The sequence below is a fragment of the Paroedura picta genome, chromosome 11 (assembly GCF_049243985.1).
Source record: "Paroedura picta isolate Pp20150507F chromosome 11, Ppicta_v3.0, whole genome shotgun sequence".
NCBI lineage: Eukaryota > Metazoa > Chordata > Lepidosauria > Squamata > Gekkonidae > Paroedura > Paroedura picta.
Genome location: NC_135379.1, coordinates 689,864 through 717,179, shown reverse-complemented (window position 1 = coordinate 717,179; position 27,316 = coordinate 689,864). Strand labels below are relative to the sequence as shown.

The 27,316-nt window shown below is 55.3% G+C and overlaps 2 protein-coding genes across 11 annotated transcripts in view; one reads left to right on the top strand and one right to left on the bottom strand.

Moving 5' to 3' along the window:
- Nucleotides 1-1,792: 1,792 nt before the first annotated feature.
- On the top strand, nucleotides 1,793-5,884 carry LOC143820930 (uncharacterized). Of its 3 annotated transcripts, none has more exons than XM_077304357.1 (3): nucleotides 1,793-1,961; nucleotides 2,649-2,775; nucleotides 3,766-5,884. In XM_077304357.1, exons 2-3 carry the CDS (start codon nucleotides 2,742-2,744, stop codon nucleotides 5,127-5,129), a joined length of 1,398 nt encoding a protein of 465 aa, XP_077160472.1. In that variant the 5' UTR covers nucleotides 1,793-1,961; nucleotides 2,649-2,741; the 3' UTR covers nucleotides 5,130-5,884. The 3 variants fall into 3 exon arrangements, with proteins under 3 accessions (XP_077160472.1, XP_077160470.1, XP_077160471.1); XM_077304355.1 differs by lacking the exon at nucleotides 1,793-1,961 and adding an exon at nucleotides 1,993-2,407; XM_077304356.1 differs by lacking the exon at nucleotides 1,793-1,961 and adding an exon at nucleotides 2,407-2,451.
- A 547-nt stretch (nucleotides 5,885-6,431) lies between these two features.
- Nucleotides 6,432-27,316, bottom strand: part of LOC143820909 (SCO-spondin-like) — a 109,108-nt gene continuing 88,223 nt past the window's right edge. For 3 of the 8 annotated variants that reach the window (XM_077304264.1, XM_077304267.1, XM_077304265.1), the window contains exons 90-114: nucleotides 25,645-25,885; nucleotides 25,357-25,509; nucleotides 24,881-24,927; nucleotides 24,076-24,246; nucleotides 22,672-22,839; nucleotides 21,686-21,841; nucleotides 20,918-21,048; nucleotides 20,306-20,430; nucleotides 20,153-20,199; nucleotides 18,324-18,596; nucleotides 17,699-17,860; nucleotides 15,960-16,076; nucleotides 14,805-14,943; nucleotides 12,427-12,629; nucleotides 11,231-11,392; nucleotides 10,938-11,065; nucleotides 10,695-10,846; nucleotides 9,519-9,565; nucleotides 9,104-9,268; nucleotides 8,571-8,779; nucleotides 8,174-8,269; nucleotides 7,939-7,999; nucleotides 7,182-7,312; nucleotides 6,944-7,094; nucleotides 6,432-6,620 (exon numbers count right to left, since the gene is read on the bottom strand). In XM_077304264.1, coding sequence (XP_077160379.1) covers nucleotides 6,598-6,620; nucleotides 6,944-7,094; nucleotides 7,182-7,312; nucleotides 7,939-7,999; nucleotides 8,174-8,269; nucleotides 8,571-8,779; nucleotides 9,104-9,268; nucleotides 9,519-9,565; nucleotides 10,695-10,846; nucleotides 10,938-11,065; nucleotides 11,231-11,392; nucleotides 12,427-12,629; nucleotides 14,805-14,943; nucleotides 15,960-16,076; nucleotides 17,699-17,860; nucleotides 18,324-18,596; nucleotides 20,153-20,199; nucleotides 20,306-20,430; nucleotides 20,918-21,048; nucleotides 21,686-21,841; nucleotides 22,672-22,839; nucleotides 24,076-24,246; nucleotides 24,881-24,927; nucleotides 25,357-25,509; nucleotides 25,645-25,885 — 3,458 coding nt within the window. In that variant the 3' untranslated portion in view covers nucleotides 6,432-6,597. Of the gene's footprint in view, nucleotides 6,621-6,943; nucleotides 7,095-7,181; nucleotides 7,313-7,938; nucleotides 8,000-8,173; nucleotides 8,270-8,570; nucleotides 8,780-9,103; nucleotides 9,269-9,518; nucleotides 9,566-10,694; nucleotides 10,847-10,937; nucleotides 11,066-11,230; nucleotides 11,393-12,426; nucleotides 12,630-14,804; nucleotides 14,944-15,959; nucleotides 16,077-17,698; nucleotides 17,861-18,323; nucleotides 18,597-20,152; nucleotides 20,200-20,305; nucleotides 20,431-20,917; nucleotides 21,095-21,685; nucleotides 21,842-22,671; nucleotides 22,840-24,075; nucleotides 24,247-24,880; nucleotides 24,928-25,356; nucleotides 25,510-25,644; nucleotides 25,886-26,894; nucleotides 27,092-27,316 lie in introns of those variants that run through there. The other 5 variants (XM_077304268.1, XR_013225596.1, XR_013225597.1 and 2 more) reach the window with 5 other exon arrangements.

Sequence of the window (27,316 nt, the reverse complement as noted above, 5' to 3'; positions counted from 1 at the left end):
AGCAGAAATGTTGCCAGGTTGTGAAATCTACTCAGAACCATCCTTGAGAGCTACAGAGAAAATCAAACCCACCCGGTGCCAGAATGGCTCTTGTTGATACTGTCCTTTCAGTGGATGGTGTGGGCTGTCCATTTTTCATGAGCATGGCCCAATTGTCTTTGTAGATGAAGCACATGTTCTTGGTAGTACCGGAGGCGGAGATGGCATGACGCATAAACAGATCTTATATCTGGGAAGCAAAAGCTGTTGGCAGCATCTCCTTCCATATTGCAAGTACAAATTCTCTGACAAACACTGCATTTCTGTGCCACTGGCTTAGTTTTCACCCCCTCCCTGCTGTGCCTCTAGCTGGTGCACAGGAATCGCTGAAGGCTCTAAACCATGCAGAGGGCTAAATCCTTTGGTGCCAACACTAACACCAGGTGACAGTTCTGAGCTGTGTTAATAGATGCTGGCTTTCCCGCAGTGCACCGTCCCGGTCACATTGTTCCAATCAAGGGTGCAGAGGTTGCTAAAGACCCTGAGCTCTGTGCCAAAAGGGAGAGCCAGAAGAGCATCGAGGGCCATGCAGCAAAGTAGCCCACTGCCCCCATGGAGAAGAGCTGCTCTGTTCTGCCCCCAGGCCTCCCGTATCACAGCCCACAGAACTGTCTTATCAGCCATTTCCAGATACCAGGAGCTGGTGGGCCTGGAGCCAAAGCCCCCTCCTCAGCTGAATGCAACTTCTGTAGGAGACCCCCGAGTGAGGGGGGGTCCTAATTCTGTGAAAGGAGAAAACCTGTTCCTGTCCCTGCCTGAAGCCAACTAGAACCCCCCCCCCCCCCCCGGCCTGTGTGTAAAACTGTAGTGCTTAGATATTCGCTGTGGTCTTGTGCTGGCATCTATCTTGCATTCTAATCTGTAGTCTAAGTATAAAGCTTCTGAAAATAAATTTCTTAGATGGTGTGTACAGCCCCCCCGGCTTATTATAAATCAGTCTGATCATTCTTAAAACAATTACAAATGCTGGGAAAATGGAGTATAAATTGACAGGGGGGGTCACAAAAAGTGCCAATATATGTTAAAGAAATGATAAATTTAAAAGAAAAGCTGCATGGTCTTAGATCTTCCCAAAGCATTTTCAGAAAAGGAACCCCCAATTTGAGAGATTTTGTAGGCCGCATTATATGAATTGGAGTTTATTAAGCCATAGGGCCAAGGGGGGGGGGGGGGGCACCGTGTTGGCCTGGAGTAGACGAACAAAGTTTGGCACCTTGGAGACTGTTTTATTCTGGGTGTGAGCTTTTGGGAACATTAAACCACGGAATTCTTGTTCTCTGAAGGCACGGCGTCAGACACCGCTGAGTACAGCAAAAATGCTTGTTCCGTTCTGAGATTTAGTCTGGGCACAAATCCGTTTATTCATAGACTGCCTGTCCCGAAGTAGGGACAATGAGAGCATTGCCAAAACAATAAGGCATACAAGGAGGGCTCCCGTCGGCCTGCTCGGGCCCTGCACCTGGCATGGGGCCAGGGGTTGGCATGGGGGTGATGGGGCGGCGAAGGTGGGCCTGCCCTGGCTCTCCTGCATGCTGCCTTTGGTGAAGAAGAGCACACTGGAAGCCAGCCTCTGTTCTCAAAGCGGCTGAAAATATTCCTGCGCTTTGGGAGTGGCCTGGGGATGTCACATCTGGGGGGGGGGAATGTTCCATCTGGTGACATCTGACATGAGGGTGTGGCCTGATGACGTCACTTCTGGGGTCTCCTGAAGAGTGTTTTAGGTATTTCTCAATGGTAGAGAGGGGGAGAGAGGCTGGCCGTAGCCTTGAAGGCAGATCTGTGGTCAGGTCACTGTGCAAGCATCCGCATCAGCTCAGAGGGGGCTAAATAAAAGCTCCCAAAGTCCGGAGGGTCCCTCGCGGCCATCTAGTCCAGCCCATGCTCAATGCAGGACTAGCCTCAAGCATCCCTGGCAGGCGTCGGTGAGGCCAGACCTTTTGGGGAGGCCCCCGGGGGGGGGGGCTGAAGCCGTTGCTGCAGCCCAGGGGTCTTCCTGGGGCCTCGTTCCTTCCTTTTCCGAAACGCGCCGCTCTCGTGGGTGGGTGGGGGTTCCAGTGCCCTTCGCCCTCCAGCCTCCTGCGCAGCCCTGGCTCCGGGTCCCCGTCCCCCCCTGCACCCGGCAGTGCTGCGGGAGGGCCGGGCGAAGGCGGCCGCCCGGGGCCAACCTCGCGCTCCCTCCCCGGCCGTCTGCATACGCTCAGAGGCATCTTGTGCGCCAGGGGGCGGCATCTTGTGCGCCAGGATCGCGGGCGTCACCCTCGCCGGGCTTGGCTGGGCCGGTCGGGCGGCGGAGGGAGGGAGGGTCCGTCCGTCGGGCGGCCGGCCGGCCGAGCGGATCCGGGTCAGCGCAGCGGCCATGCTGGCGCGGGTAAGGCAGGCCCGGGCGGCGCGGCGGCGGCGGGGATGGTTGGGGTGGGTCCTGCGAGAGCTCCTTGGGCCACCTCGCCCTCCGTCCGTCCGCTCCGGCCACAGACCCCGGGGTCCCCTGCTTGCCCGGCCGCCGCCGCCGAGGACTGTCAGCGCCGGGGGAGGGAGGGAGGGAAGGGGTCTGTGCGGGCCTGGCCGTCGGGGGAGGGACCCCGCTGAGCCGCCCGGCTTTCCTCCCCCAGGCGCCGGTGACGCTGGACGACATCACGGTCTCCTTCTCCCCGGAGGAGTGGGCAGCGCTGGAGGGATGGCAGCGAGCTCTGCACCGGGACGTCATGCGGGAGAACGCGGAGCTGGTGGCCTCGCTGGGTAGGGGACCCGACGGGGGCCGCCAGGGGCCAGGGGGTGGGAGGCGTCGCCAGCTCCCGCCCAGCTGCGCAGGACACGGGGGGGGGGGTGTACAACTGCAGGGGTCTTGGCCCTCCAGGCTCGGGGCCACAGTCCTTGTAGGCTAGGCTCCAGCTGGCCCCAGAAAGCTCCCCTGCGAAAATGACCAGGAAGCGGGAAGCGCCTTCAGGTGGCAGCTGGTGTAACGTGAGGGGTTGGCTGCTGAGGGGTTGGCTGCTGCCAGCAGGGCCTCCATGGGGGTCTCCCAGCCAAGGGCTCCCCAGGAGAGCCAGACCACCCAGGACAAGGCCACAGGCTGCTTTCGGAGTGGAACGTGCTGTGAAGTGGCAGACAGCAAGGGATGGCCAGAAGAAGAGGTGGCTCTCATACACCGCTGTTCTCTACACAAAGTACAGGACAGGAGTGCCCCTGATTAGCTCCCAGGATCTGATGACATCGGGCTAGCCTTCTGCACCCAGGCTGGGTTGGGAAAGTGAACTCAACTGCAATATTTTTTTCTTCCCAGAAGTTTAAAGTACTGTGTCATCTCAGGGAATTGCCTAATTTGGAACTAGCAGATTTTAGTAATTTTTGCACGGTAATGTGTATTGCACGTGTATCATAAATTGCACAAATCAAGATCATTTTTAAAGGGGCTAGGAAAACTCACTGCGGGGGCTGCTTAGGACAGCTTCCTTCTGAAGTTTGGCTGTTGGAATTGAGCATCCAGTGAAGAGGGAGGCAGGTGAGCTTCCAGGGGTGGGGGGGGGGGCACTGGCAGGGGCTCCTCCTTGGCCTAATCCAGCAATGGAGCTCTTGCATTCCTCTGTGGTCAGCATCAGTGCTCTGATGGGGGGAGGGCAGGTGTCTGTCCTCTGTGGAGATGTGGCAGGCTGGCTGAGTAAAAAAAGCACAGGGCGTCTGTTTACAAGGAGTCCACCTTAACTCGTTTTCCCTCTACATTCTGAGCAGGTTTTGATCTTGGAGACGTCAGAGTTGACGAGGAGGAGGAGGAGGCAGACCGCAAAGTGTTGCTGGCGGCTGAGGCAGAGGACACAGCTCCTCTCAGCTGGAAGGCAGCTGGCAAACCCCATCCATGGCTCTTAAGCTGGCACAGTGGACTCTGGTGGGGAAATGGAGGGTGGGAGGAGCTGGTGCCCCAGAGAGCCAGGGGAGAGGGCCCTGGGGACCAGCGTCCCCTCACCTGCCCAGCATGCAGGAAGCCCTTCAAGAGCCGAGCAGCCCTCCAGACCCACCAGCGGATCCATACGGGGGAGCGTCCCTTTGCCTGTGCCGAGTGTGGGCGGAGCTTCACACAGCGGCAGCACCTGGCCACCCACCTGCGAGTGCATGGTGGAGAGCACCCTTTCCCCTGCCCGACGTGCGGCTGCTCCTTCCGCCTGCAAAAGCTGCTCCTGACGCACCAGCGGAAGGCCCACTCCGGTGAGCCACCCTTGGCCTGCGCTGACTGCGGAAAACTCTTCAACCACAAGCACCACCTGATGACCCACCGGCGGGTGCACACTGGGGAGCGCCCCTTCCCATGCCCCGACTGTGGCAAGAGTTTCACCCAGAAGCACCACCTGCAGACCCACCGGCGGAGCCACTCCGGGGACCGGCCCTTCGCTTGTGCGGCATGTGGCAAGACCTTCAAGGACCGCACCGGTGTCCTGATGCACCAGGTTGTGCACACTGGTGCCCGGCCCTTCGCCTGCCAGAACTGCAACAAGCTCTTCAGCCACAGGCATCACCTGGTGATCCACCAGCGTGTGCATACGGGTGAGAAGCCCTTCTCCTGCGAGGTGTGTGGGAAGCGCTTCACCCAAAAACATCACCTCTTGAGCCACGAGCGCATCCATACCGGGGAGCGCCCGTACCACTGTGATGCATGCCCTCGCAGCTTCAAGGACCGGATCACCCTCAAGCTGCACGTGCGGCTCCACACAGGCGAGAAGCCGTTTTCCTGCGACCGCTGTGGGGAGAGCTTCCGGCTGCGGAAGGCGCTACTCTCCCACCAGCGGGTCCATGACACCACTGCCCAACTCATCTGCACAGAGTGTGGGGAGAGCTTCCCACGCATGCGCAGCTTGGCCAGCCACAGGCGGCGGGCGCATCCACCGGCACCAGAGGAAGCAGCCTCTTGGCCTGGGCCAGCCAGCACATCTCCTTCCTGCCTTCCCAAGTCCCAGGCTGATGGGGAGCAGGGCCAAGCAGAGAGGCTGGAGCGGAGGTTGCCCCACCGGGACCAGGAGGAAACACCGTCGCCCTGGCAAGTCGGGCCTGCACTGAGCAGACGCTCTCTGGGTCTGGCGGCCCCAAAGGGCCACACACTCTAATGGGATCTGCCTGAAATATTGAGATGTGGGGACAGAGGAAACACTGTCCTTGAGGGCACATCTCACCCTTTTCTTCTGAGCCTCTGCCTTGCAATCCCTTCTGATCCCACTCTGGGCACAGAGCTCAGGTCAGCATGTCAGGGGCTTCCTCCTGCTCAATCCTCACGGGAACCGAGAGGGACGGGTTGGGGTGGAGGGAGGTCACTGAGGAAGCGGCGTGGGTATTTTAGGGAAAGCAGATGCTTGGCAACATCTTAGCTGCACTTTCTTTGCTCTTGGGCATGAGAAGTGGGGTTTATGCCCCACTTTTCTCTGCAGGAAGCAGGCCAAGAGTGCTGTACCATCACCTTCCTCTCCCCACTACAGACACTGTGAGAAAGCTCTGGCCTAGGGTCATCTGCGTGGCTGCAGGTGGAGGAGGAGTGGAGAAGGCGGCGGCAGGTGACAGTGGAGGAGAGGGTTGTGAGTGTCCTGCACAGTGCAGGGGGTTGGACTAGATGACCCAGGAGGTCCCTTCCAACTCTGTGGTTCTATGAATAGATGCTGGCTGTCCAGATCAGAGGCTGCCCCCCCAGGCTGGCTCCCAGAGCTCCCCACCCAGGGGCCCACGGGCTTCCAGGCTGAGATGCTGCTCGGCCTCCCCATCTTTTGTGTTGTAGTTTTTAAAAATTGTATTTGGTTGTGTTTTTATTTGTTATGAGTTCTTTGAATTTGAGTGGGCAGAAATGGAGACAATAAATATAGTGTTTTATGGAGTCAGTGCTTGTGTAACTTGCTCCAGTCTGCAAAATGCAAAGTACAGCCTGTTTGCCCCAGGCCAGGAAGACAAAGGCGGGGGAGTTTAATGCCCGCTTGGCTCTGCCAACCGGAACGGCCCTCCCCCCCTGTGCTATATTAGTGCTTCAGAGCAAAGTGGACTCTCTCAAAACCCATCTCCTTTAAAATGACTCTGCTTTCTCACCTGGTGTTTGGCCAAAGGTCTGTGAATGGTAGTTGTAGTTGGGGCTGGGTCTCTTTCCACCCCACACAACGGACTCCCCCCCCCCCCCCCCGGGGAGGCTGGCCTGACCCAGCTCAGGGTGGACCTGCCAAGCTGCAGTGCTTGTGCCATGGAGGGCTGGAAGCCAGACTTGCCACATGCCTGGCTCCTTGTGACCCCCCCCCCCCCCGCACAGACTGGTTTGGCTGGGACTGGGCCAGGCTGCATGGCCCCAGGTGGGGGAGAAGACGCCTCAGCCTTTCCCTGCCCCTGCCTCGTCTTGCAGGGAAACCTCGTCCCATCTGTGGTGAAAAGTCAATGGCCAGAGTCTGCTGGGTGGTTTTATTGGATGGCCAAAGAATGACTGTGCTGTGCGGGGTGGGTTAAGGCGGAGGATGGGGACCGAGAGGCCTCGATGAAGGAAGAAGCCGTTCTGGGCAAGGGCTGGGCTGGCTTCCTCCGCAAAGTCCAGAAGCTGCCCAGGGGACATCAGCGCTTGGAGAAGTCACCACCTGAAGCAGAGACAAGGGGTAAAGGCTGTGGCGAGTTCAAGGGGTCACGAGTTCAAATGGTCTGCCATGGGGCACAGCCCAAGCAGGGTGGGATGAGCCAGTCTAGGGAAGGCAAACAGCCGCAGTGGGAATGGAGAGCCCTCCTCATATGCTCATCACACCTCCCAAAAGGGCTCCCCCCCCCCAACTGCACAAGGGTCTCCCACACCTTAACTTTGGGCTTTCCCATTCCTGCACAACCACCCTGCAGGGTAGGTCGCAGCAGTTCCTCTTTCACAAAGGGCAAGGATGGGCTCGGGGGCAGTGGTCTGCTCCCAGCAAACCTTGGCAAGTGCTGCACTCGCAGCTGCGGATGACGGGCAGGACCACCGGGTCCGTCTCGCCCCCCGGGCACGGCAGGTTCAGGATGCGCACCGGGCTGACCGGGTCCAGGCGGTAGCTGCAGCAGTCACACACCGTCTGCAGGTAGGGCTCCTGGGGGGGGGAGATGGGGGTCCGTGAGGGGCAAGACAGGAAGGAGCCTGGCAGGACGGGCGGGGCTGGGGGGCGGCTCTGGCTCACCTCAGGGAGGACGTTGGTGTGGGAGGGGCAGCGGCCGCTGCAGTAGCTCACCTCCACCTCTGCCAGGGAGCAGGGCCCTTTGGAGAGGTTGCGCAGCTCCGTGTAGTGCCGGCAGTAGGACAGGGGCTCCTCTGGGGGGGGGGGGGAAGAGGACCGTTACCATCCTGCAGGCCCAGCCCCTGAAAGCCACAGGCACCTTCCAGCACCCAAACAAACGGCGCCTCATGCTGGGCCCTGAGGTGGAGAGGGTGCCTTGGAGGGAGTCTCCTCTTGGACCACTGCTGGATGTTTGAGGCCTCCAGAGTGGAAATAAATACAAGGGGCAGGAAAACAGGGCAAGATCCCGGCCCCCCTTCCTCTCTTGACCTTCTCCCCATTGCCTCCTTGGCTTAACTGGATGATGTTCCCCTGATTTCCCCCCTCCCCAAGCGGGTTACAGTAGCCCCAAAGTGGCTTTTTGCCCAGTGAGAAAACAGTAGGGGGAGGAAAGGTTGACATTTCCTGCTCTTCTGTCCCCCTTCCCCCCACCACTGTTGATCTCCTTGATAAAGTGATCCTGAAGGCAGAGTCTGCAAACAAAAAGTTTAAAATAAGTTTGGGAGGAATCGCCATATGGCGGGAAGGCCCGGGAGGCTTTCTCATGAGACCTCAGGCGGTGCAGGTGGGAGTGGAGGGGGGGGGTCTAAGCAGCAGTGGCCCATCCAGGGGGATCCCCGGAGCTGCCCACTGATCCCCACGATCTTTGGGACTGACATACCCAGCACCTCCTTCCTGCAGACAGGGCAGCAGCTGGTGGGATCCTGTACTTTGGCTTCTCCCTGGGAGGGGGGGGGGTCAGAGACGAGGCTCAGGCCAGGCTCTTGTCTCCAGTAGCCCTGGGAACCAGGAGGCTGCCTCTGAGCATCTGCAGAGCTCCCCTTCCCCTGGTCAGCTTAACAGCAGGATAAGGACCTGCAACTCCTGAACCACGTCCCCCTCACCAGGAGTATTACCTCAAGACAAGTAATTGGGGGGCAGCCAGCCCCACAAGTGACCTTCCCGTTCAAGCAGCGGCAGGTTTCACAGCCCACGTGCCACTCTGCACCAGCCTGTGTGGGATGGAGGAACGGGTTGGGTCAGAGGGCCTGCAGAGTGGGATGGGGTCAGGACTGATGGGCCTGCAGATTGGGACAAGGCAGGATAGGAAGGGCCAAATCCAGTCCCCTCCCCTCCGGCAACCACCCCATCCCCAGCAGGGAAAGAGGCTGCGCCCCCCACCCTCCCTGGAAGGACAGCTATGGATCAGGACCACATGGACAAGTCCAGCCGTCTCACAGGCAGGCACAGGAGCCAGAGGTTCACACACCCCGTCCCCACCTGCACACAGGCTAGCCTGCCAGGCACACTCACCCAGTAAGCCTGACCTTTGTGCTCACACTCACAGTGTGCGGCCAGGACACAGTGCCCACTGCGATTCCGGTAGTGCCCAGGTTGGCATACGCAGCCCCCCTCTGCTCCCTGGCTGCAGTTCTGGGGGGGATCCTCATAGATCTGTGAGCAGCTCCGCTCACACCGGCCTGCTGAACGGGGCGTGAGCCAGAGTTCTCCCTCTGGGCAGGCTGTGCAGAACAGAGATCCCCAGGAGTTGGCAACTGCCCTTTCTCTGGCTGGCAGCCCTCTCCCTGCATGGTTCACATGCAGGCTCTGTCTGGCTCCCTCCCACCCACCTCAATTGAGGGGAGTACAAAAAGTTGCCATCCTCCAGTTGGGAGCTGGAGTTCTCCTGGGATTCCAACTGCTCACCGGACAACAGGAGTCAGCTCCTCTGAACGAAACTGGAGGGTGACTGTCCTGGCATCACACCCTCCCCAAACGCCTGCCCCGCCAGCTCCCACCCCCAAATCTCCAGGAATTCCTACGCCAGAACCACCCCCCCCCCTCACCACAGTCTGAGAGGGAACATGGCTTCTGGCGCATGGAGGGTCCTTCGCACTCAGGGCCTCCGAACAGGCGTTGCTGGAGCTGGTGCCGCCGGGAGGTCTGCTGGCCACTGCCACACGTGACTGAGCAGGGTGACCAGGGTGACCACTCAGACCAAACACACGGCACTGTGGGAGGAGAGCAGCGGGGTTGGCAGGGCGGGCAGGGTGGGGGGTCGGAGAGCCCAGCCCAGCAGGGAGCAGCACGGAGCAAGGCCCAGTCCTCCTACCAGACCATCTTTCCCACAGTCAGAGCCTCCTACCCAGAACGCCTCCCTCTCCCTCCGCAGGGAGTCTGCAGGGTCACAGAATTAGGGGGGGGGGGGGCGGGCAGTGGGAGTGCTTGGAGGCTGTGGGTGGGGTCCTGGGAGACACTTACCATCACAGGGCTCCTGGCTGCAGGTGAAGGTGCCGTTCTGGCAGACGCTGCAAAGACAGCCAAAGTCAGGCCCTGGGGGAAAGCTCTCCCTGCTTCTGTCCTTGGCATGGGAAGGAAAAGGGCGGAAGGGTTGCCCCTGGGCAGAATCAGTGCTGGGCGACTGCAGGGGGAGGGGTCCTGGTCCCAAGGCCTCTGTGGTGGGGAGCTGTGAATTTGGTGAGGCTCCTTGATAGTATTCTGCAGTTATATCCCCTTGAGACAAAAGCCTTTGTTTTGCTTTTCACCTTTCTCTTGTGAGGTTGGCTCTTGGCCCTGGCCCAGAACAGGCCCTCCCTATGTCCTTGGGCAGCCAACCCTCAGGTACGGCCTGGAAATCTAACTGACCTCTAGTTCCCCTTGACGAACACTTAAAGGTATAATTGCAGCCTTCTTGGCTGAACAGTAGAGCCCCTGCAGAGCCAGCTATGAGGCGCTGGATCCTCGAGAGAGGGAGGGTTTAAAGACAATCCAAGATGTTCGAGTTCAGATTTGCCTCCTCTGAGTCAAGGGCCGGGATAAAGGGATGCTCTTCCGGTTCCGAATGCAATGAGCCTGCTGCCCAGCTCCAGGCCAGCAGAAGCCGCTGTGTACAAGCAGCTCTCGGGGAAGGCGGAGGGAGGCGGGCCTAGAGATGACTCTCGAGGAGAGGCCTTATGGGATTGGCTTGGGCCTCTGGGCCGGCCCTGTGAAGTAGGCAGGATGTGGGTGTATACAGTTCTGCGTAACCCTGTATGGGACACACAGATTTCGAGACTTCCCCGACTCTACATTTTTTGCCGCAGTAGAAAAACAAAACTTAAAAAAAGTTTTTTCTGCTCCGTGTGTTAATTGGGAGCGTTGCACTGGGCAAAAGGACCCTGGTCAGGCCGCAGGGCCATCACCCTGGAGAAGAAGCTGCTTTGAGAGTGGACCTTTAGGGCATGGCGTCCTGCTGAGGTCCCTCCGCTGCCAAACTCTATTCATGCCCCAAATCCAGCCCCAAACCTCCCCCCCCACCAAAAAAAAAAAATATCCAGAGTTCTGGTTCTGAACTATGTTGGCCTCGGGTGCCAGTCAGGCTTCCGGGGCAAGAAGGCATTTCTGGGGTGTGCCCCCTCCCGTGGCTCCCTTCCCTGGGCCTGAAGGGCAACCCCTCACCAACGGTTGCACTTGTGCTGAATGACAGTGCCAGGCTGGTACTCCTTGGTCTGTTCTTCTTGCGACAGGTTGGCAGTCCGGGGCAAGCCTGCGGCCAGGCCCAGCAGGCAGGGACACCCCTCCACAGGGACGCACGCCCCATCCTGCATCACCTGTGGAAAGAGAGGAGGCTCAGATGCAGGGGGCCCACAGCAATACCAGAAGGGGTGTGCCTCACAGGGCGGGCAAAACAGACACACTCACCTGGCCAGAGGGGCAGGAGCAGCCGGGCTGGCATCCCTCCTGCAGGCACTGGGTTTCTGGACGCAGGTCAGAGCAGGTTTGTGGGCAGGCGTTGGCACAGCTGCTGAAGACCTGGCCCCCTGGGCATTCTGGCACGGTGGGGGGGGGGGAGGGAGGGAGAGATCAAAGGGGATGTTCGCATGCCCTGAGGTGCTTCCAAGACCTGCCTCCTGCCCTTTCTCGAGGGACAAAGCAACTGCTCTTTTCTGATAGCAGCCCAGAGTGCTGTGGGGCTGGTTCCCAGGAGGGCTCACCTGGGGTGCAGTTGTGTGTGTGGCAGGCCTGGTGCTGCAGCAGTGGGAGGGGACACGGCTCCCCCAGGGGGGAGAGCAGACTGCGGCTCCTCTCAGAGACTCCTCCACCACAGCTGGCACTGCAGGGGCTCCACGCAGACCATTCGCTCAGCAGGCAGGCCCCTGTGAAGGAAGGGAGAGCGTTGGGGGGGGGGGGGTGAGCAGGGATGGCCCCCTCCTTTACCCAAAGTCCACCATCAGCAGGAGGTTGGAGGAAGGTGGCAGGATGCTAGCACGTGGCGTTTGGTTGCCACCAGGAGCTGTGTGAGGACTGGTAAGTGGAAAGGCAGCACTGAGTGGGAGGGCCTCTGTTTGGCGTGCAGAAGGTCCCAGGTTCAATCCCAGGCAGCATCTCCAGTTAAAAGGACTAGGCAAGAGAGGCTGGGCAAGACACTGAATCAGGACCCCCCCCCATTCAAAGCCAGTATTGTCCACTCAGACGGGCAGAAACTCCATAGGGTCTCAGGCCGAGGCTTTTCCCTTCACCTCCTGCTTGGCTTGGATGTTTCAACTGGAGATGATGCCAGGGATTGAACCAGGGATTGAACCCTGCATGCTAAGCAGAGGCTCTGCCCCTGAGCCACAGCTCTGGAAGAACCTGTATGTTATAGCAGTTGACACTGCATCTCACTGCTAGTTGATGACAGGTACATCAAGAAATATTTGTAATTCTGCACCAGGTTAGGTTCCATTGGCTCCTTTTATGTACTCCTTATGGGGGTAAATGCCTATGTTTATAGTAGAATTTAGCTCATATATAATGTTTTGTTTTACAGATTATAGTACCAATGGATGATTTATCTATGAGAACAGTTTCCACATGACAGGATCCATGGCTAGCTTTATGTTAGCATAGAACTACACAGCGTATGAGAAATGTTTTAAAAGTTTTTTCACCCCCCCAGCTTTCAGGAGGCAGTTTTTTAAAGACTTAAATTTGATTAATTTACAGTAGTTTTTGTTTATTGGCAGTCCTAACTGGAGATTTTAAACTGTGGTATATTCTGTGTTTTAAAATTATTGTTGTTTTATTTCCATTGTAAGTTGTGTTGCGTTCTACAAGGTAGAAAGGCAGCTAAGACCATCCGGGGGCCAGGGAACCATCTGCCTGGGGGGCTAGCATCCCCAGCCCCTACAGAAGGGAGGCTGGCACTCACCTGGACAGGGCTGTGGGTTGCATAGGGCCACTTCCTCCATGTCTTCGGCAGCACAGGGGGCTCCACCAGGGCTCTCATGGCAGGGGCGGTGTCTCAGGGTACTTCCCCCACTGCAACTGGCTGAGCAGGAGCTCCAAGAGGACCAGGCTCCATAGGATGGGCACTCCTGCTCCGGACACTCAAAGGTGCCATTCACACAGGTGCTGCAGAAGAAGGCAGGAGCCCCCAGGGACACATGAACGAGGTACTCCCAGATCTTTACAAGACCCCAGCGGCTCCAGCCCTGCAAGGCTCACCAGCCACCTGGCTGAAGTGCTGGGAGCTTCTGTTAGAATCTGTTGCAGTTGGGGGGTTCAAATGTTAAGATCACAGGTGATAAAAAGCATAAATGATGTGCAACGTTGTTAGACTTGGGTGGAGAACCTCAGTAATCACCCCCTCTCTGCCTCATAAGCCGTATGACACACCAATCCAGTTCAGACTGCTGATACAGACCTCTTAACAGCACAGCAGGCCCATGGCATGGTCTGGTGCCTCCTTCGACCCTGGCCTCCCCCATTTTTGGGGGTATAGGCCGCCTCCTCAGACGCCAGACGAGAACTCTGACTCTTGAAAGCTCACTGCCCCAGAACTCTTGTTGGTCTCTAGCTCTCCCCCTGCAGAGTAGCAAGACTACCGCTGAAAGAAAGGTCGCATCCTGCACAAACATCTGGCTGCAGATTTTCAGAGCAGTGGGCCTTTAAGCTTGACTCTGGATTCTGTGCCCACATGGAGCACCATTCTTTCCCCTCCAGTACTTATTCTGCAGCCACAATTTTAAAACCACACATTTGGAAAGCAGGGTGGAATGTCACTCGCCAAGTCTATGTCCATTCAAAGTTTTTTAAAATGTACACAGCGGGCCTATTGTGCCCAGATGTGCAGTGGCGTCCCACAGGCGCCTTCCATTCAAATCCACATGGTTCAGTTCTTGGGTAGGCATTTTAGTGTTAGTTTTTCAAGTGAAAGGAACAGAGAACAATGCTGGCAAAGGAGGGAAAACTGAATTTGAAACTGACAAGACTTAAAAACAACAAGGACAACCCCACAACTGACAAGCAGCTGCCAAGTCCCGTTTTCCATATTGTGGTGCACCAAGGAATTCTCTGCCACTGTGAAAAATAGGACAGTCACACGATCTCACAGAATGTGGAAACGTGTCTTTTCCAGGCTCTTGGGGGGGGGGGAGGTTGAGGTCAAGGCCCCAAACTTGCAGTGCGGCTGCAGGACCCTCTGCTCAAAAGAACTCCCAAGTAGCAAAAAGAGAGTACCCCAAACTGACATCCCTTATTTCCTAAAATTGTTCTGAATCTTAATTCAGTGATTCAAGAAAGTTTGGGCCATTCCGCACCAGGATCTATGTTGCAAATTGGTTGCGGAAGGAAAAAACGCCATTTTAAATAGTGGAATTTGTCGTTATGCATACCTGCCTTTGTAGTGGAATCCAGTTGCGTTTCTATAGTTTCCCACAGGTTTCCGGTTTTGGCAAAAATCACTAGCCAGGAAGCAATATTGCCGAGCTTTGTTCCGCCCCTGGCTGTCAATCAAACGAGCAGCCAATGGGCGGCCGTTATCATGCTCCCGAAAAGCATTTTCGTTTAAGGCAGGTTTAAAAAAACAACAACACGTTACAACGAATCTGCATTGATTCGTTGCAACGGAGAGACCAATCTAGCTAGCAGGTGGTGTTTGAGCTGCCGTTTCATCGTTGCCACGCTCCCCTCGAGTGAAAAAAAAAAACTCCCCCCCCCCCGCACAGGCGCGATTTTCGGCCAAAAATAAAGGGAAAATAAACCAGCAAACGGGGCTGTGTGGTGCTTGGTGCTTGGTGACTTTAAACAGCTCTGGGGAGGGACTGCATTCGGGGAAGCCTCGCTGGGTAAACGAAGGCTTGCTGGTGCGTTGATCTCTGCTCGCTCCGAGAAAAAAAATGGCGATCGCTTCGCCGGAAGATCAGAGGAGAGAGCCAGGGGGCGGGAGTTTGCAGAAACCGCAACAATGGTAACGCACAGAACCTTCCCGCTAGCGTTGCAGATTGGTTGCAAGACTGTAGCGCTTTCCAGAGGGTGAATCCACTTTTTGGGATTTCCCTGAAAGCGCTACAACAAAGCGCTTTTTGCGGATCGGTTTCAGGATTCTATGATTCTATCCTTCCTTCCTTCCTTCCTTCCTTCCTTCCCTCCCTCCCTCCCTCCCTCCCTCCCTCCCTCTTGCACCATGGACGCTGCTGTTTGCGTAAGGGCTTAGCTTAGCTTAAAGTGTGTGATTCTTTTAGTCCTTTGACTATCCTGATGGTCCCTGTGCCCAGGGTTCAGATTGTCTCTTTGCATGGCACCTACCAGTTGTGACACTCCAATTCAGCAGCCTGTCCAGGCAGGTACTCCTGAGTGCCATTGGCTGTGGGGAGTCCACAACGGCATGCAGGGATTGGCACACACATCCCGTCCTGCAAGAGCTTCTCTTCGGGGCAACGACAGCCTAGGGAGAGGAGAGGGAAGGCGGAAGGCAAGGAATAAACAGGGCACAAAGGAAGCTTGGGGTTCATCATGATGGCCTCTGAAATCAGGAAAACATGAAGGCTGTGGACACTGATAGCTTTCAAACTGCCAAGTCTTTGGGACCATTCCTGGAACCACAAACCTCAGGGATGAACCATTTTCCCACATGCTTCACAATGACCATTTGGAACTCACTGCGAAAGGATGCTAGGAAATTAATTCAAAAGAAGTTTCAGCTAAACATCCGGAAGACGTTCCTGACAGAGCAGTTCCTCAGTGCAACGGGCTTCCTAGGGAGATGGTGGTTTTTCTGCATCTTTGGAAATTTTTAAGCAGAGACTAGATAGCCATCTGACTGAAATAATGATTCTGTGAACTTAGGCAGATGGTGAGCGGGTGGGCAGGAGGGATTGTGTCCGTGCTTGGCTCTTGGAGCCCTTCCTTGCCTGCCCAGGGAAATGCTGATCGCCACTCTGGGATCAGGAGGAGAATTTCTTCCAGGCCAGACTGCCAGGGATTCTGGATTTTTTTTTGGGGGGGGGGGGCTCATCTGGGCATGGAATTGGGGTAACTGTGGTAGGCAGGTGCTATATAACCTTGGAGGTACCTTCCAACTCTATGATTCTAGAACAGCTTTAGCAAAAAGGTAGGTATGCAAGTGGTTTCCACCCATGATGGCCAGCAATGCAACCTCTGAAGAGGGCAAGAGGCAGACAGGGGAAGTGGCTGCTCCACCAGGCCACTGGGCTGACCCAGCTGAGCATTCCTTAGGCTTGCAAAACAAGAGGCAGCCTGGATGGGTGGGGAAGGAAGGACGCAGCAGAGAAAATGTTTCCTGAGCAGGGAACAGGGGGATGCTCGCTGGAGGCTATTGAGCACTGCCTCCCTGCCGAAAGTGCCAGATATTGAGCAGGGAGGACTGAGCAGGCCTCACGGGGCAGCACAGAACAGTGCCTTGGAATCTATGACTCCAGGGGAAGGGGGGAGCTGAGGTACCTGGCTTGCATTCTCCTTGTAGACACTCCACATGCTCCCAGAGATCCGTACAGCTACGGGGGCAGCCATTGGCACAGAATGGGTCATGGACCTTGCCCCGATCCTCACATGCTTCTCCTAGGGTCAAAGCAAGGCGATGACAACATTGGAGGGGGACTGGAAGGGGGCATCAGTTACGTCCTGCTCCTATAGCATTGCCTAGGGGAGAGAAGGATCTGGAAGGCAAAGGATTTCTTCCCTGGGAGAAGCCGCTGAGGGGAGGACAACAAGTAGTCTTTGAGAGGCAAACACACACTAGACAGGAGACACATGATCCAACCTGAAGTCAGGTTTGTTGGAGAGTCCTAGTGGGCGAATTGCATGAGGGCAGGACAGGCCACCCTTTGCTCTTCTTTCTGTTCAAAAAAATGGGAAATTTGGGGGAGCACTGGGGAGAAAATTTTCTCCTTTTGAATGGGAAAATTGTGGTTTGTTTTAACACTCTAAATATCAACACTATTTCATTCCCTTATATATTTGGGAAACAGCCTCCTGGGAGGAGACTGTCCGGGGCCCTGTCCGTTTAGGTCCACCCTGATTGACCCTCCCCTTCCAGCTCCCACCCTCCCTCCTTGCCTGCTAGAAGCCTTGTGGCTGCAGCCTTCATTGTCGCCCAAGAGGAGACAGGCAGCAACAGGGCTTTGCGGCCCACAGGTACACTCCTGCTGGGAGGGAGCCGGGGTGGGGGTGGGGGCGGCGGGGAGGCTTTCCACTCCCTGTAGCCTGCTCTGCGGGCCAAAGGGCGCCGTGGCCACCCTCTCACGCCCTCCTGCCTGCTGCCCCTTTCAAAGCCCATTTTTAAAATGGGCTTTGATACGAGTAAAAATATAAAGCATGAAAAAGACTGAGTCTCCCCCTGCCATATTTCCAGTAGAAATGTTGGGTAATTTTCGGGAGCATTTAAAAAATACCATATGAAGTATTTTCTCATTTAGGATGAGCGGAATATTGTTGTTGCTTTTTAGGACAATGTTTTTCTCACTGAAAACGTTATAGCATGAAAAAGCCCAAGGAAAAATGGGGGAATTTGGGGGAACTCTGAAAAGAGCTCCTATGATCTCCCTTCCTTCTGGAATAAATGAAAGACATTTTACACCAAATGTGTAAATCTGGCACAGTAAGAACCACCCCCACTTTCTCAGCATTTCAGGGCCTCCCATCCTGTATGCCCCCCTCCCCCCCCCACTTCTGCCTGGCATGATGGCCACGTCAGTTGTTGGCAACTACAGAAGAAGCAGAGAAGGACCAAGCACATCCTGCTTTATTTGTCTGATCCATGTCACAGAATTTGGGCTTCCTGGCTGCAGGCCATGATGGAGGAGAACAAAAAATGTGAACAGGTAGAGTTCTCCCCCCCACACACACACTTGGGTGGAACAGGGTTTTTTGGGGGGAGGGGGACTTCAGTGGGGCACAGCCCAGAGAGTCTGCCCTCCAAGGCAGCCATTTCATCTGGGGGAACTGATCTCTGTCTGGAGACCTGCAGACTCCACTTAGCCCTTGGCAACTTTACCCCTCCCCAGCCCCAGGAAACACCCTGAGGGGCCGGGAGAAATGACTATGGAGCAGTTAAAGCCAGAAACCCGGTACAGAAAGTGGGGGAGAGAGGCAGTGGGTTGGTCCTGTGGGGAGGACTGGACAGCTCTCTGGGTCCTCTTGAGTTGGGGGCAGGAGGTTGCACTCAGTCCAAACTCACTTACCCGGGCAGGCCGCTGTGTTGCAGCTCTCAGACTGTGACCTTGGCCCCTGGCAGTGCTGCGATCCTGCTGGCTGGTGTGTGGAGCGCCATCGCCCACGGAATCCCCCACTGCACGGCTCACGGCATGGGCTCCAGGGACTCCAGTCACTCCACAGGCAGAAGTCTGGGAGGGCACAAGCACCAGGAGAGAGCAGCTCCAGCCAGCCAGCTCCACATCTATGCCTGGGGCACATCTGGCCCACTGTCAAGGACTGTTTGCTTCTTTTACAGAGTAGTTTCCCCAGGGTAGATGGGGGTCTGTGTGGGGATGCTTCACAGTAGACAAACCTCCCTGTGCCCAAGATTGTAGAGATCTGCCTAATTTTGTCTCTGCTCTTCGCTGTTGGGCAAACCCAGGTGCTGGGGCAGGGTCAAAAAGGTCAGTCTCTGGTCTCTGTGTAATCATCAGAAAGGCAGGGTTTCTGCACATAGCTGACCTCGAGAAACCTTCCTTTGTGAAGATAAGCTATGCAACATCTTGAAACCCGATAACAATGGAATGTTATCAGAGGGGCCAGGGGAAGGAGGCAGAATGCCCGTCCCCTCCCTACCCCGTGGCCTAGCTCTCTGCAGAACTCCCAAGTCACCTTCACAAGCATGAGGGTCCGGGCACCGGCGCTCCTGTTCCACATCTGCCAAGCAGAGGGCAGCCTGCCCCCTCCAGGGTTTGCCCGTCTGAGGATCCAAACACACTCGATAGCGGTGCTGCACAGATACCAGCGTGGAGTGTGGAGGGGCTTCTCTGGGCCCATGGGTGTCCCAAGCCAGGAGAGCAGAGATGGCGCTGGGGCTGAGGGCCATCCAGGGAAGGCAGGAGGAGCAGGCTGTCCACTCAGACCAGGAGCTGAGGGGGAGGAGCCCTGGTGGGAACAGAAGGCGCATCACAGCCCTTTGGCAAAAGAACAAGGAAAACTTGGGCTGCTTCCGCATGAAGGAGATGCTCTGACTAGCCCTCCTTGCTGCCCTAGAGACAAACACAGAAGGTTCCTCTGCAGTTTCCTGGCATCAGCAGTTTGTAGTGGCCATTTCCCCAACTGTCACCAGAAAGATTTTTTCAGACTATGTCAACAATGGTAATCAGAATATTGCTGTAGTTCTATAGCATTATAAAACTATATCACCACAATGCACTGGCACCTAGCTTCCATTTTAGAAGAAACATGTCTAGCCCTTTTGGCTGTGGAGTTATATGGAAAAATGTGTACCCAGCACCTTTCCCCTTATAACTTCACAGTCAAAAGAGTTAGCCATCATTATCATAATCAGGGGTAGTCAAACTGCGGCCCTCCAGATGTCCATGGACTACAATTCCCAGGAGCCCCTGCCAGCATTCGCTGGCAGGGGCTCCTGGGAATTGTAGTCCATGGACATCTGGAGGGCCGCAGTTTGACTACCCCTGATCATAATGCTTCAGAGATAAAACTACTACTGATTTTTTAAAAGATAGTAGGAGGGGGAGGAAATAGTCACTATGAGACTGAACTAAGGAAAATCACATGGATGTGTGCAGGTCATGAAAAACTGCCTACTTTCCCATCCTCAGCTCTCTGACTGCGATCCTTCTAAACAGGTCTGGCAAAGATCACTGCAAAGTGAGGGAAAATGCAGAAGAGGGGGAAACCGCAGATGACAACATCATGTGGACACTGCAGAAAACAGCAGGAAGCGGGGGGTGGTGGTGGTGAGGAAATGCCCCTGTAGAACATACCCTGGTGGACACAGGCATTTGTAGAATTCATCTTACGACAGGAGTTTTTTATCTCGGGCTAACCCATGGTCATAGATGAGTGGGAGAGTAAGAAAGCGTGCCTGTTCTCTAGCTGCAGTGCAGCACAGTCCAGATGATTTAGGCAGGTAGAGCTGGGCCAAACCCAGGGTTCAATTTTTGGGGTACTCCAAGAAATTCTTCTTTGCATATGTGTTGCTTGTAGGGCCAAAAATGTATCCTATCCCCTGATATGCAACAAGGCAGCTAACCTGCACAAAGATCTTCATGCCCCAGGCCCTCGGGTGCTATTAAGTGTTGCTGCTGCATTGTAAGTCAAAGCCCATCTATTTAGCAAGCACAGGGAGAAAAAGAGATACCCCTGAGTCTGAACAGTAGAAGCATGGGTTTGTTTGCATGTGCCTGGGGACAGGGAGGTGCAAACACCCTGACCTCTTCATTGTTTGCTGCTCTAGGTATAAACTTGTCTGCCCACTAAATCTAACATTCCACACAACTGTGCAAACCGACTCTGGCTCACAAGAGATCCTGCTAGAATCCACCTGTTAGTCTTGCTCTTTTGGTTGCCAAAGCGGTGTGGGGTGGCCACGGAGAACTGATCCAGGGGGGTTCTCCAGCCTGGAATCAGGCCCCGGCATCATTTGCTCTCAGACCTGGTACAGGTACGTGAAGGGGGTAAGACCCTCTTACCTTGGCAGCCTTCACTGCTGCACTGGAGCGTCCCCTGCTGGCACAGGCTGTAGGGAGAAAGAAAGGGGTCCATCAGGGATGCCCACAGGCACCCAGGAGAGCACCCCTGGTTCAACTGCCTCCCCCACACATGTGCCATTGCCACCAACTCACCATTCTTTGCATCCAATCCAAACCGTGTCTCCTGCAGCCAGGTACACGGGGCCTTCTGATTGGTTGAAATGAAGGCAGCTGCACTGGGAGGGCAAGACACAGGCCCTGTTCTGTTCGACCAGGCCCTGGAGTGGCAGGAAGAGATCTCTCACTGGTCTGTGGGCCTTTTCAGAAAGGGGGCCTTTCCAGAACTTCTCAGTGTGTGTGTGTGTATGTGTGAGTAGAGGGGGTGGGTCTAAGATGCCCCATTTAATGAGGCCAATGGCAAATAGGAAATCTCTTCTTCCTATTGAGGGGTGATGATTGGCAACTTGGAATGTTCCGTTTGTCCAGGCCTCCCCTTAACCCAGGGTACACTAAGGCTTACCTCCAGAAACTCTTCCCAGCAGAAAAATATTTCTGAGCACATGCAAAGTGGATAGTCAAATGCATGAGCTTAAGGGGTGGGACTTCCAAGTCAGGGTGTGGTTTCCAGGCAAACTCACACCCAGCTCCTCCCCCCCTCCCAACTAATCGCAGCACTTAGAGCCCCAAGACTGGAATCTGCTCCATACCCATCCTGCAGCACAGAGTTCCACCCCATCCCCCCCCCCACGCAGCCACATCCCTGACCTGTGGGCAGTAGCAGCCAGGCAGGCACCGGGGGATGTCCTGGCACAGCTCTGGGTGCTGGAGGGTGGAGCAGAGGCTGTCACAGGGGGAACCGCACTCCTGGAACTCAAAGGGAGCCTCACAGCTGGATTCTGGAAGAAGCAGGTGTGGGAGGAGGGAGCAAGTTAATGCTGGATCCTGCAGTGCACACAAGGGGACACATTCCCACACTCTCAGCTGGAGTGCGGTGACCGAGCATGGTGTACAGTCCACAAGCATGCCTGCATGATCTAGGTCAGGCGACCTCCACCGAATCTGCAAACCCCTTTGGATTTCTGACATAGCGTGGTGGGCACAACCACCAAATGGCTGACAAAGAGGCGAAGCCAGCCACAAAATGGCTGATGCATCTTACCTTTAGTTACACAGTGAAGATTCTTCTGCTATGGTAGTAGCTGCTGCCAGAATGATGTTTTAAAAAATCTGCACAGCCAATCAAATCTCCAACGAGTAACAAGAAGTCTTGCTGCACAAAAGGCCCATGTGGCCCAACCCGGTCTCTAAAGCCCCTTGGCAAGTGCTAGGATGGCAGCTCTTCCTCTAGGCAAATCTTGGGAATGGCCTGTAACTTCCAGGCTGCTCCTTTGATGAGGGGTTTGGGCCCAAGCTGGCATTTTCACTGGGATTTTTCAGCCACATTTGAGAGAGGCACACATAATGTGTGCCCCCCACTGTCTTCCCTCCAAGTAGGCCTGTGGGGAGGGAGGGTGGAGGGGAAGGGTCTCTCACCCGTGCACTGGGAATAGTCACACATGCGGAACTGCCCATCCAAGCCCACACAGGGCAACCCGTCGGGCCCAAAACCCTGCTGGTTCCGGTATCGCTGCTGCACTAGGAAGCTGCATGAACAGTCGGTCCACCGTGTCCAGGAACTCCAGGGACAATCTGGGGAGAAGAGGAGGGAGGGGAGCATCCCACCATTTTGGTGTTTAGATGCACACTCCAGGCAGTGGCGGTGTTCATGGTAGATGACAGCTGATTAAGAAATCTCAGTTTTCAAAAACAACAGCACAGCTAGAAAGGTGAAGGATAAAAGGCCTGTGAATCATGGATGTATCCTGACAAACCATAGGGTGCTCACACCTTCTTCAGAAATGCCACAGAGCCTTGGGGTGGCTGTGGCTAGTTAGTGGTTCTCTGTCCCCCCCCCCAAAGAAAGGTAATGCACACTTCAAAGGCAAAATTACAGCCTGGTCTTGGGCGTCCTGGACCTCCGTCCCTGAGCCTGGCCTTCTAGGCTTAATGTGAAGAAGACCCTCAGGTGGGGCCGGAAGACCTCCTGGAATGACAGCAGCTATCAGAGATCAGTGCCCCTAAAGAAAATAGCTGCTTTGGAGGGTGCACCCTACACCATTATGCCCTGCTGAAGCCCCTCCCCTCTTTAAACCACCCCAAATTTTCAGGAATTCTGCAAACTGGAGTTGGTAACTCTAGGCAGAGTTGATATGCAGAAATAGATTTTGGGATGAAGGTTTGGCCCCGGACCCTTCAGAAATTCAAGGGGAAACTAGAATCGTTCTCTGAGGGAGAGGCTGGCCTGTTAAGGCGGCAGGCATACCCCAAAGCCACCCTTCCCCATGCAGACTTCAGAGAGGACAGGAAGCCTGCCCTTGCACAGAGGAAGGTTACTATCGGGAGGCATCTGACCTGAGAAATCAAGGGCTGAGGCTGGCTGAAGAAACGGCCTGCTCAGGATTCTCCACAATTCTGCTCACCTTCACACGTCTGGAGATAGCAGGCCTGCATGTCCTGGTGGGTCTCGTTGCAAGGGGCCCCAGCTGCCTCAGAGGGTGGGCAAGGACACACCCCTGTACGGGTGGCCAAGCCCGTGCCACAAGACCTGGAACATGGACTCCAGGGGGACCACTGGCAGAGCTCATCCCCTGCAAGGAGGAGGGAAGGGAATGCGGCTGGTAAAGGGCAGTGACATCACTCATAGAATAACTCATCACTCATATGAGTCATCACTCATAGAATAATAATAGTGTTGGAAGAGACCTCATGGGTCATCTAGTCCAACCCCCTGCACTATGCAGGACCCTATTGCTCATCCATTGTAACCTGCCACCCCCTTGAGCCTTCACAGAATCAGCCTCTCTGTCAGAAGTCAATCCAGCCTCTGTTTAAAAATCTCCAAAGATGGGGAACCCACCACCTCCCGAAGAAGCCTGTTCCACTGAGAAACCACTCTGACTGTCAAGACCTTCTTCCTGATGTTTAGACGGAATTTCTTTTGAATTAATTTCATCCCACTGGTTCTGGTCCGTTCCTCCGGGGCAAGAGAGAACCACTCCCTTATTCAGGCTGAGGGTTGCCATTAGTGATCCCTTCCTTTCAAAAATGGCTCCCCCTGGGGACATGAATGGCAATGACCTTTGCCAGTCAATTGCTGCATTCTGATTCCTTAACTGACTCGCTGCTATCCATCGCCTGGCCCTGCAGAGGAACTGGCTGGCCCCTGGGTGAGACGGGAGGCTGGACTGGAGGGACCCTCCTTGGCCTGACCCAGCAGGGCTCTTATTCTGTTCTTATGCTAAGCAGAACACATGAAATGCAGCCAAGCTGAAGGGTCACAGCAGGAAGGTCCAGGCTAACCATGACGGTACCAGGCGGGCCTCCAGTGGTTAGGAGTTCCAGAAGCATGAGGCTGTGGTGGCCACGACAGAAAAGGCTCTTCCCAATTTAAGGTGTTAACACACTGACTTCCACTCCCACCACCATGCCCATTTCTCCACCACCTGTCTGTTCCCTCATCCACCTGCAGGATTTATTTTTGATCCTCCTCCCCATCTACCTTCTACATCCTTCTGGTGGGTCAAATATGAATTGAACCCCACCTAGGGTTGCCAACCTCCATGTGGGGCCTGTAAAAATCTTGGGAATACAGCAGATCTCCAGACAACACAGATCCATTTCCCTGGAGAAAATGGCTGCTGTGGAGGGTGGACTTAGACTCTCCCTTTCCCATGTGCCTGCCCAAAATCTCCAGGAATTAACTGCCTGGAGTTGGCAACCCTACTGCCCCACCCAGGCATTGCTGCTTGGGCTTTGCACAAGGGAGAAAACTGCAGAATGATCATCCTTGCTGGACCAGCATCCATGTCCACGGGTGCCCTCACCTGGGCAAGGTTGGGTGGTGCAGTTCTGAGCCTGTGTCTCGGGGCCGGGGCAGGGTAAGCCGTTGTTGCGCGGCGGAGGGTTGATGCAGGCCCGGGTGCGGATCTGAGTGCCATCGCCACAGGTGACAGGACAGTCCGACCACGGAGACCAGGGTGTCCAGGATCCGTGAACTGTTGGTACAGAAGAAATAAGCCCCGCCCAGAGGTCAATGTGGCAGTCTGCTGGGGGAGGAGGCAGGGCTCATATCAATCTCACCCTAAAAATCTCCCAACTAGAGACTGGCAGTCCAACCTTTCACTGTTCATTCCAAACCAGGGTGTGCGAGGCAGTCTCCCTCTACCTTTGCAAGCATGGATTCCCTGCCTTCTTAGATTGCACCCAGCCCTCTGACCCCTCAGTCCCTAGTGAGGTTTCCCCTGCCAAGCTGTCTCATCTCTTCCAGCATAGAAGCTATATTGCTTGTCAATATGCCCCAACTTACTCCTGCTATATTAGAATGTTTATGGACATTCTGTGAATGTAGGAACTAAGCTTCCCAAGGAAGTCGGGCCATCAAGCCCTCTAGCTCTGTCCCGCTTGTTCTGGAAGGCAGCATCTTGTTCTAAGTCCTTCCCAACACCAGAGACTAATCCTGGGGTTTCGCACATGTTAACTCCTGCATTTATGCGGCATGCTGAGCCAAAATGGCTTCCCAAGTGTGCCTTTCCAACACTGGCCTCCTAGTGTGTCACCAGTGATGAATCTACTGGTGCTCGAGATGCATCATGTGCTCATGCCTCTGCCAAAGTTGCAGAGCGAACTCACCTGCACACGCAATATCCATGCAGTAGACGCCCTCTGGAGTGCAAATGCTGGGAAAGGGGGCAAAGAACAGATCAGTGCCAAGGGCTGGTGGCCCCTGCTCCAGCCGGCCCAGGACTCTGCCAAAGGGCAGCTGCCTGGCTTGGCTCAGGGCAAAATTATTTGCATAATAGTATGGGTCACAACCCATTAGCCTTGATGAAGCTATTGTAGGCATTCCAGGCTACAGAATGGAGCTATTGCAGGCATGCAGGGCTATGGGATGGAGCTGTTGCAGACATTCTGGACTACAGAAAGGAAGTATTGCAGGCATTCTGGGCTAGAGAATGGGGCCATTTCAGGCACTGGAGCTATTGCAAACATTCAGAGCAGCAGGGTGGAGCTACTGCAGGTGTTCCAGGCTACAGAAGCCCATACTGACTACAACAGAAGGCACACAGAAGTGTTCCTTGGTGGGCCCCTTGCCAGCAGCTACGAACCATTGCTGACACTCTCCCAGAAGCCACATGCTACCCAGCTGCATCTCTTCGTCCTTGTGCAAACACAATGGGGGGCAGGGGCCCGGGGCACAGTGGCGGGTCTGCAGCTGCTCTTTCAGGCACTCTGAGTCCCATGAGCCAGACGTGGCGGTCCTACAAGGGTGACAGAAAGTGGGAGGCTTCCTTTGTTTTATGCCAGGTTAAAGGACAACAGAAGGCCACAGCAAGAAAGTATACAAGGAATTGCTCCAGAAATTCTGCGGCTGCACCCCCGCCCAGCCTGCTCACCTGAAGCGGGTGTGTTGGCTGCTCCCGCAGGTGGCGCTGCACGGAGACCAGCTGGACCAAAGGCTCCAGGCGCAGACGCCAGGGAGGCAGGTGTCATTGGTGCAGAGGAGCCGCCCCTGGGTGCAGGAGCAGTTGCTGCAGCCGTTGTCGTGGATGCTGCCTGGTGCCCAGCTGTGCCCCTGGGTGTCCGTGCACTCGCAGTGGTCTGGAGAGACACAGGTGCTGTCCTGCTCCAGAGTCCCTGAGGAGGGGCAGGGAGAGCCTTCAGGCCGGGGGAGGCTCAAGGGCCTATAGCCCAGGCCCTGCAATCTCCTAAGGGAGATGAGCTGCATTGCTTGGAATTCAGCCCAGTCCAAGCCCTGGAATGCTACAGCCAGTGAGGTGTTGTAATTTGCATGTGGGACAAATCCAGGTTCAAATCCCCAGTCAGCATGAGGCTCAGTGAATGACCCTGAGCTGGGTTCTCTTTTGTGGCTTTGCAGCAGGCTGGGCCGTTATAAAAGACCAGGTAGCAGATGATATGAGAAACCTCCAGCCAAGGCCCTGGAGAGCTGCTGCCAGTCTGGGTAGACAAGACAGACAACGTTGGAAGGAGGGTCACTCGATCACTGCTTGTCATCTGGCCTCCGCACAGGTCAGGTGTACCTGAAGCTGCCTGATACGAAATCAGACCTGTGGTCCATCAATCTGCTCAGACTGGCAGTGGCTTTCCAGAGCCTCAGGCAGGTCTTTTACATCACTTACTGCCTGGTCCTTTTATCTGGAGGGGATTGAACCAGGGACCTACCTATCAGGCCTCTCCTCATCCACACCCATTCCTTGGTCCTGCTCTGGCCTGCCACAAACAAGACCCCCCACCCAACTCAGCAGTTACCCCTTCCTCTCAAAGAAGGGCCAGTGCCCCCTTCAGCCTCACCTCATTGACTGCTCTTCAGATAAGGCTCCCCTCTGAAGCTGCAAAGCAGAGGCTCAACCAATGAGCCAAGCGCCTCCCCAAGCTGGGCTATATCAAGACAGACCTCAAAGTGCATCGTCAGCCTTATGTTTGCCTGGCAGTGGCTCTTCAGAGTCTCAGGCAGAGAGGGGGCTTTCACATCACCCACGACTGGTCCCTTCCTGCTGGAGGTCCCTTCCTACTGAACCTGGGACCTTCTGCTTCCCAAGCAGATGCTTTTCTATTCAGCCACAGCCCCTCCCCAGGAGGGAGAGGGGGGCCTTCTCTGCAGCTCCACTGCAACTCTGGAACTCACTGTTGCCCTCTTCGTTTCAGGCAGCAGATGAAAGCCTTTCTTCACTCAAAGATCTGCAGATTTATGTTGCTAAGATTTGGTTTCTAAGGACTTTCCAGTTAGTTTCTCTCTGTGTTTTCTTGGCTGTGGATGGATATGCTTCTGCTCATGCTAGCTAATTCAATGTTTGGTTGATTCAGATGGGTAGCCATGTTGGTCTGAAACAGCAGAACAAAGTTTGAGTCCCGGGGCACCTTGAAGACCAACACCGTTTTATTCCAAGAATAAACTGTTATGCACAAGCATACTTTCACTGTAACTGAATTGTGCACGTGCAGGAAGCTTATACCTCAAATACAATTTTGTGGGTCCTAAAGGTGCCCCTGGACTCCAACTCTGTTTCATTGTTTGGTTGTTATCTTAACTGCTGTGTATTTGTTTGT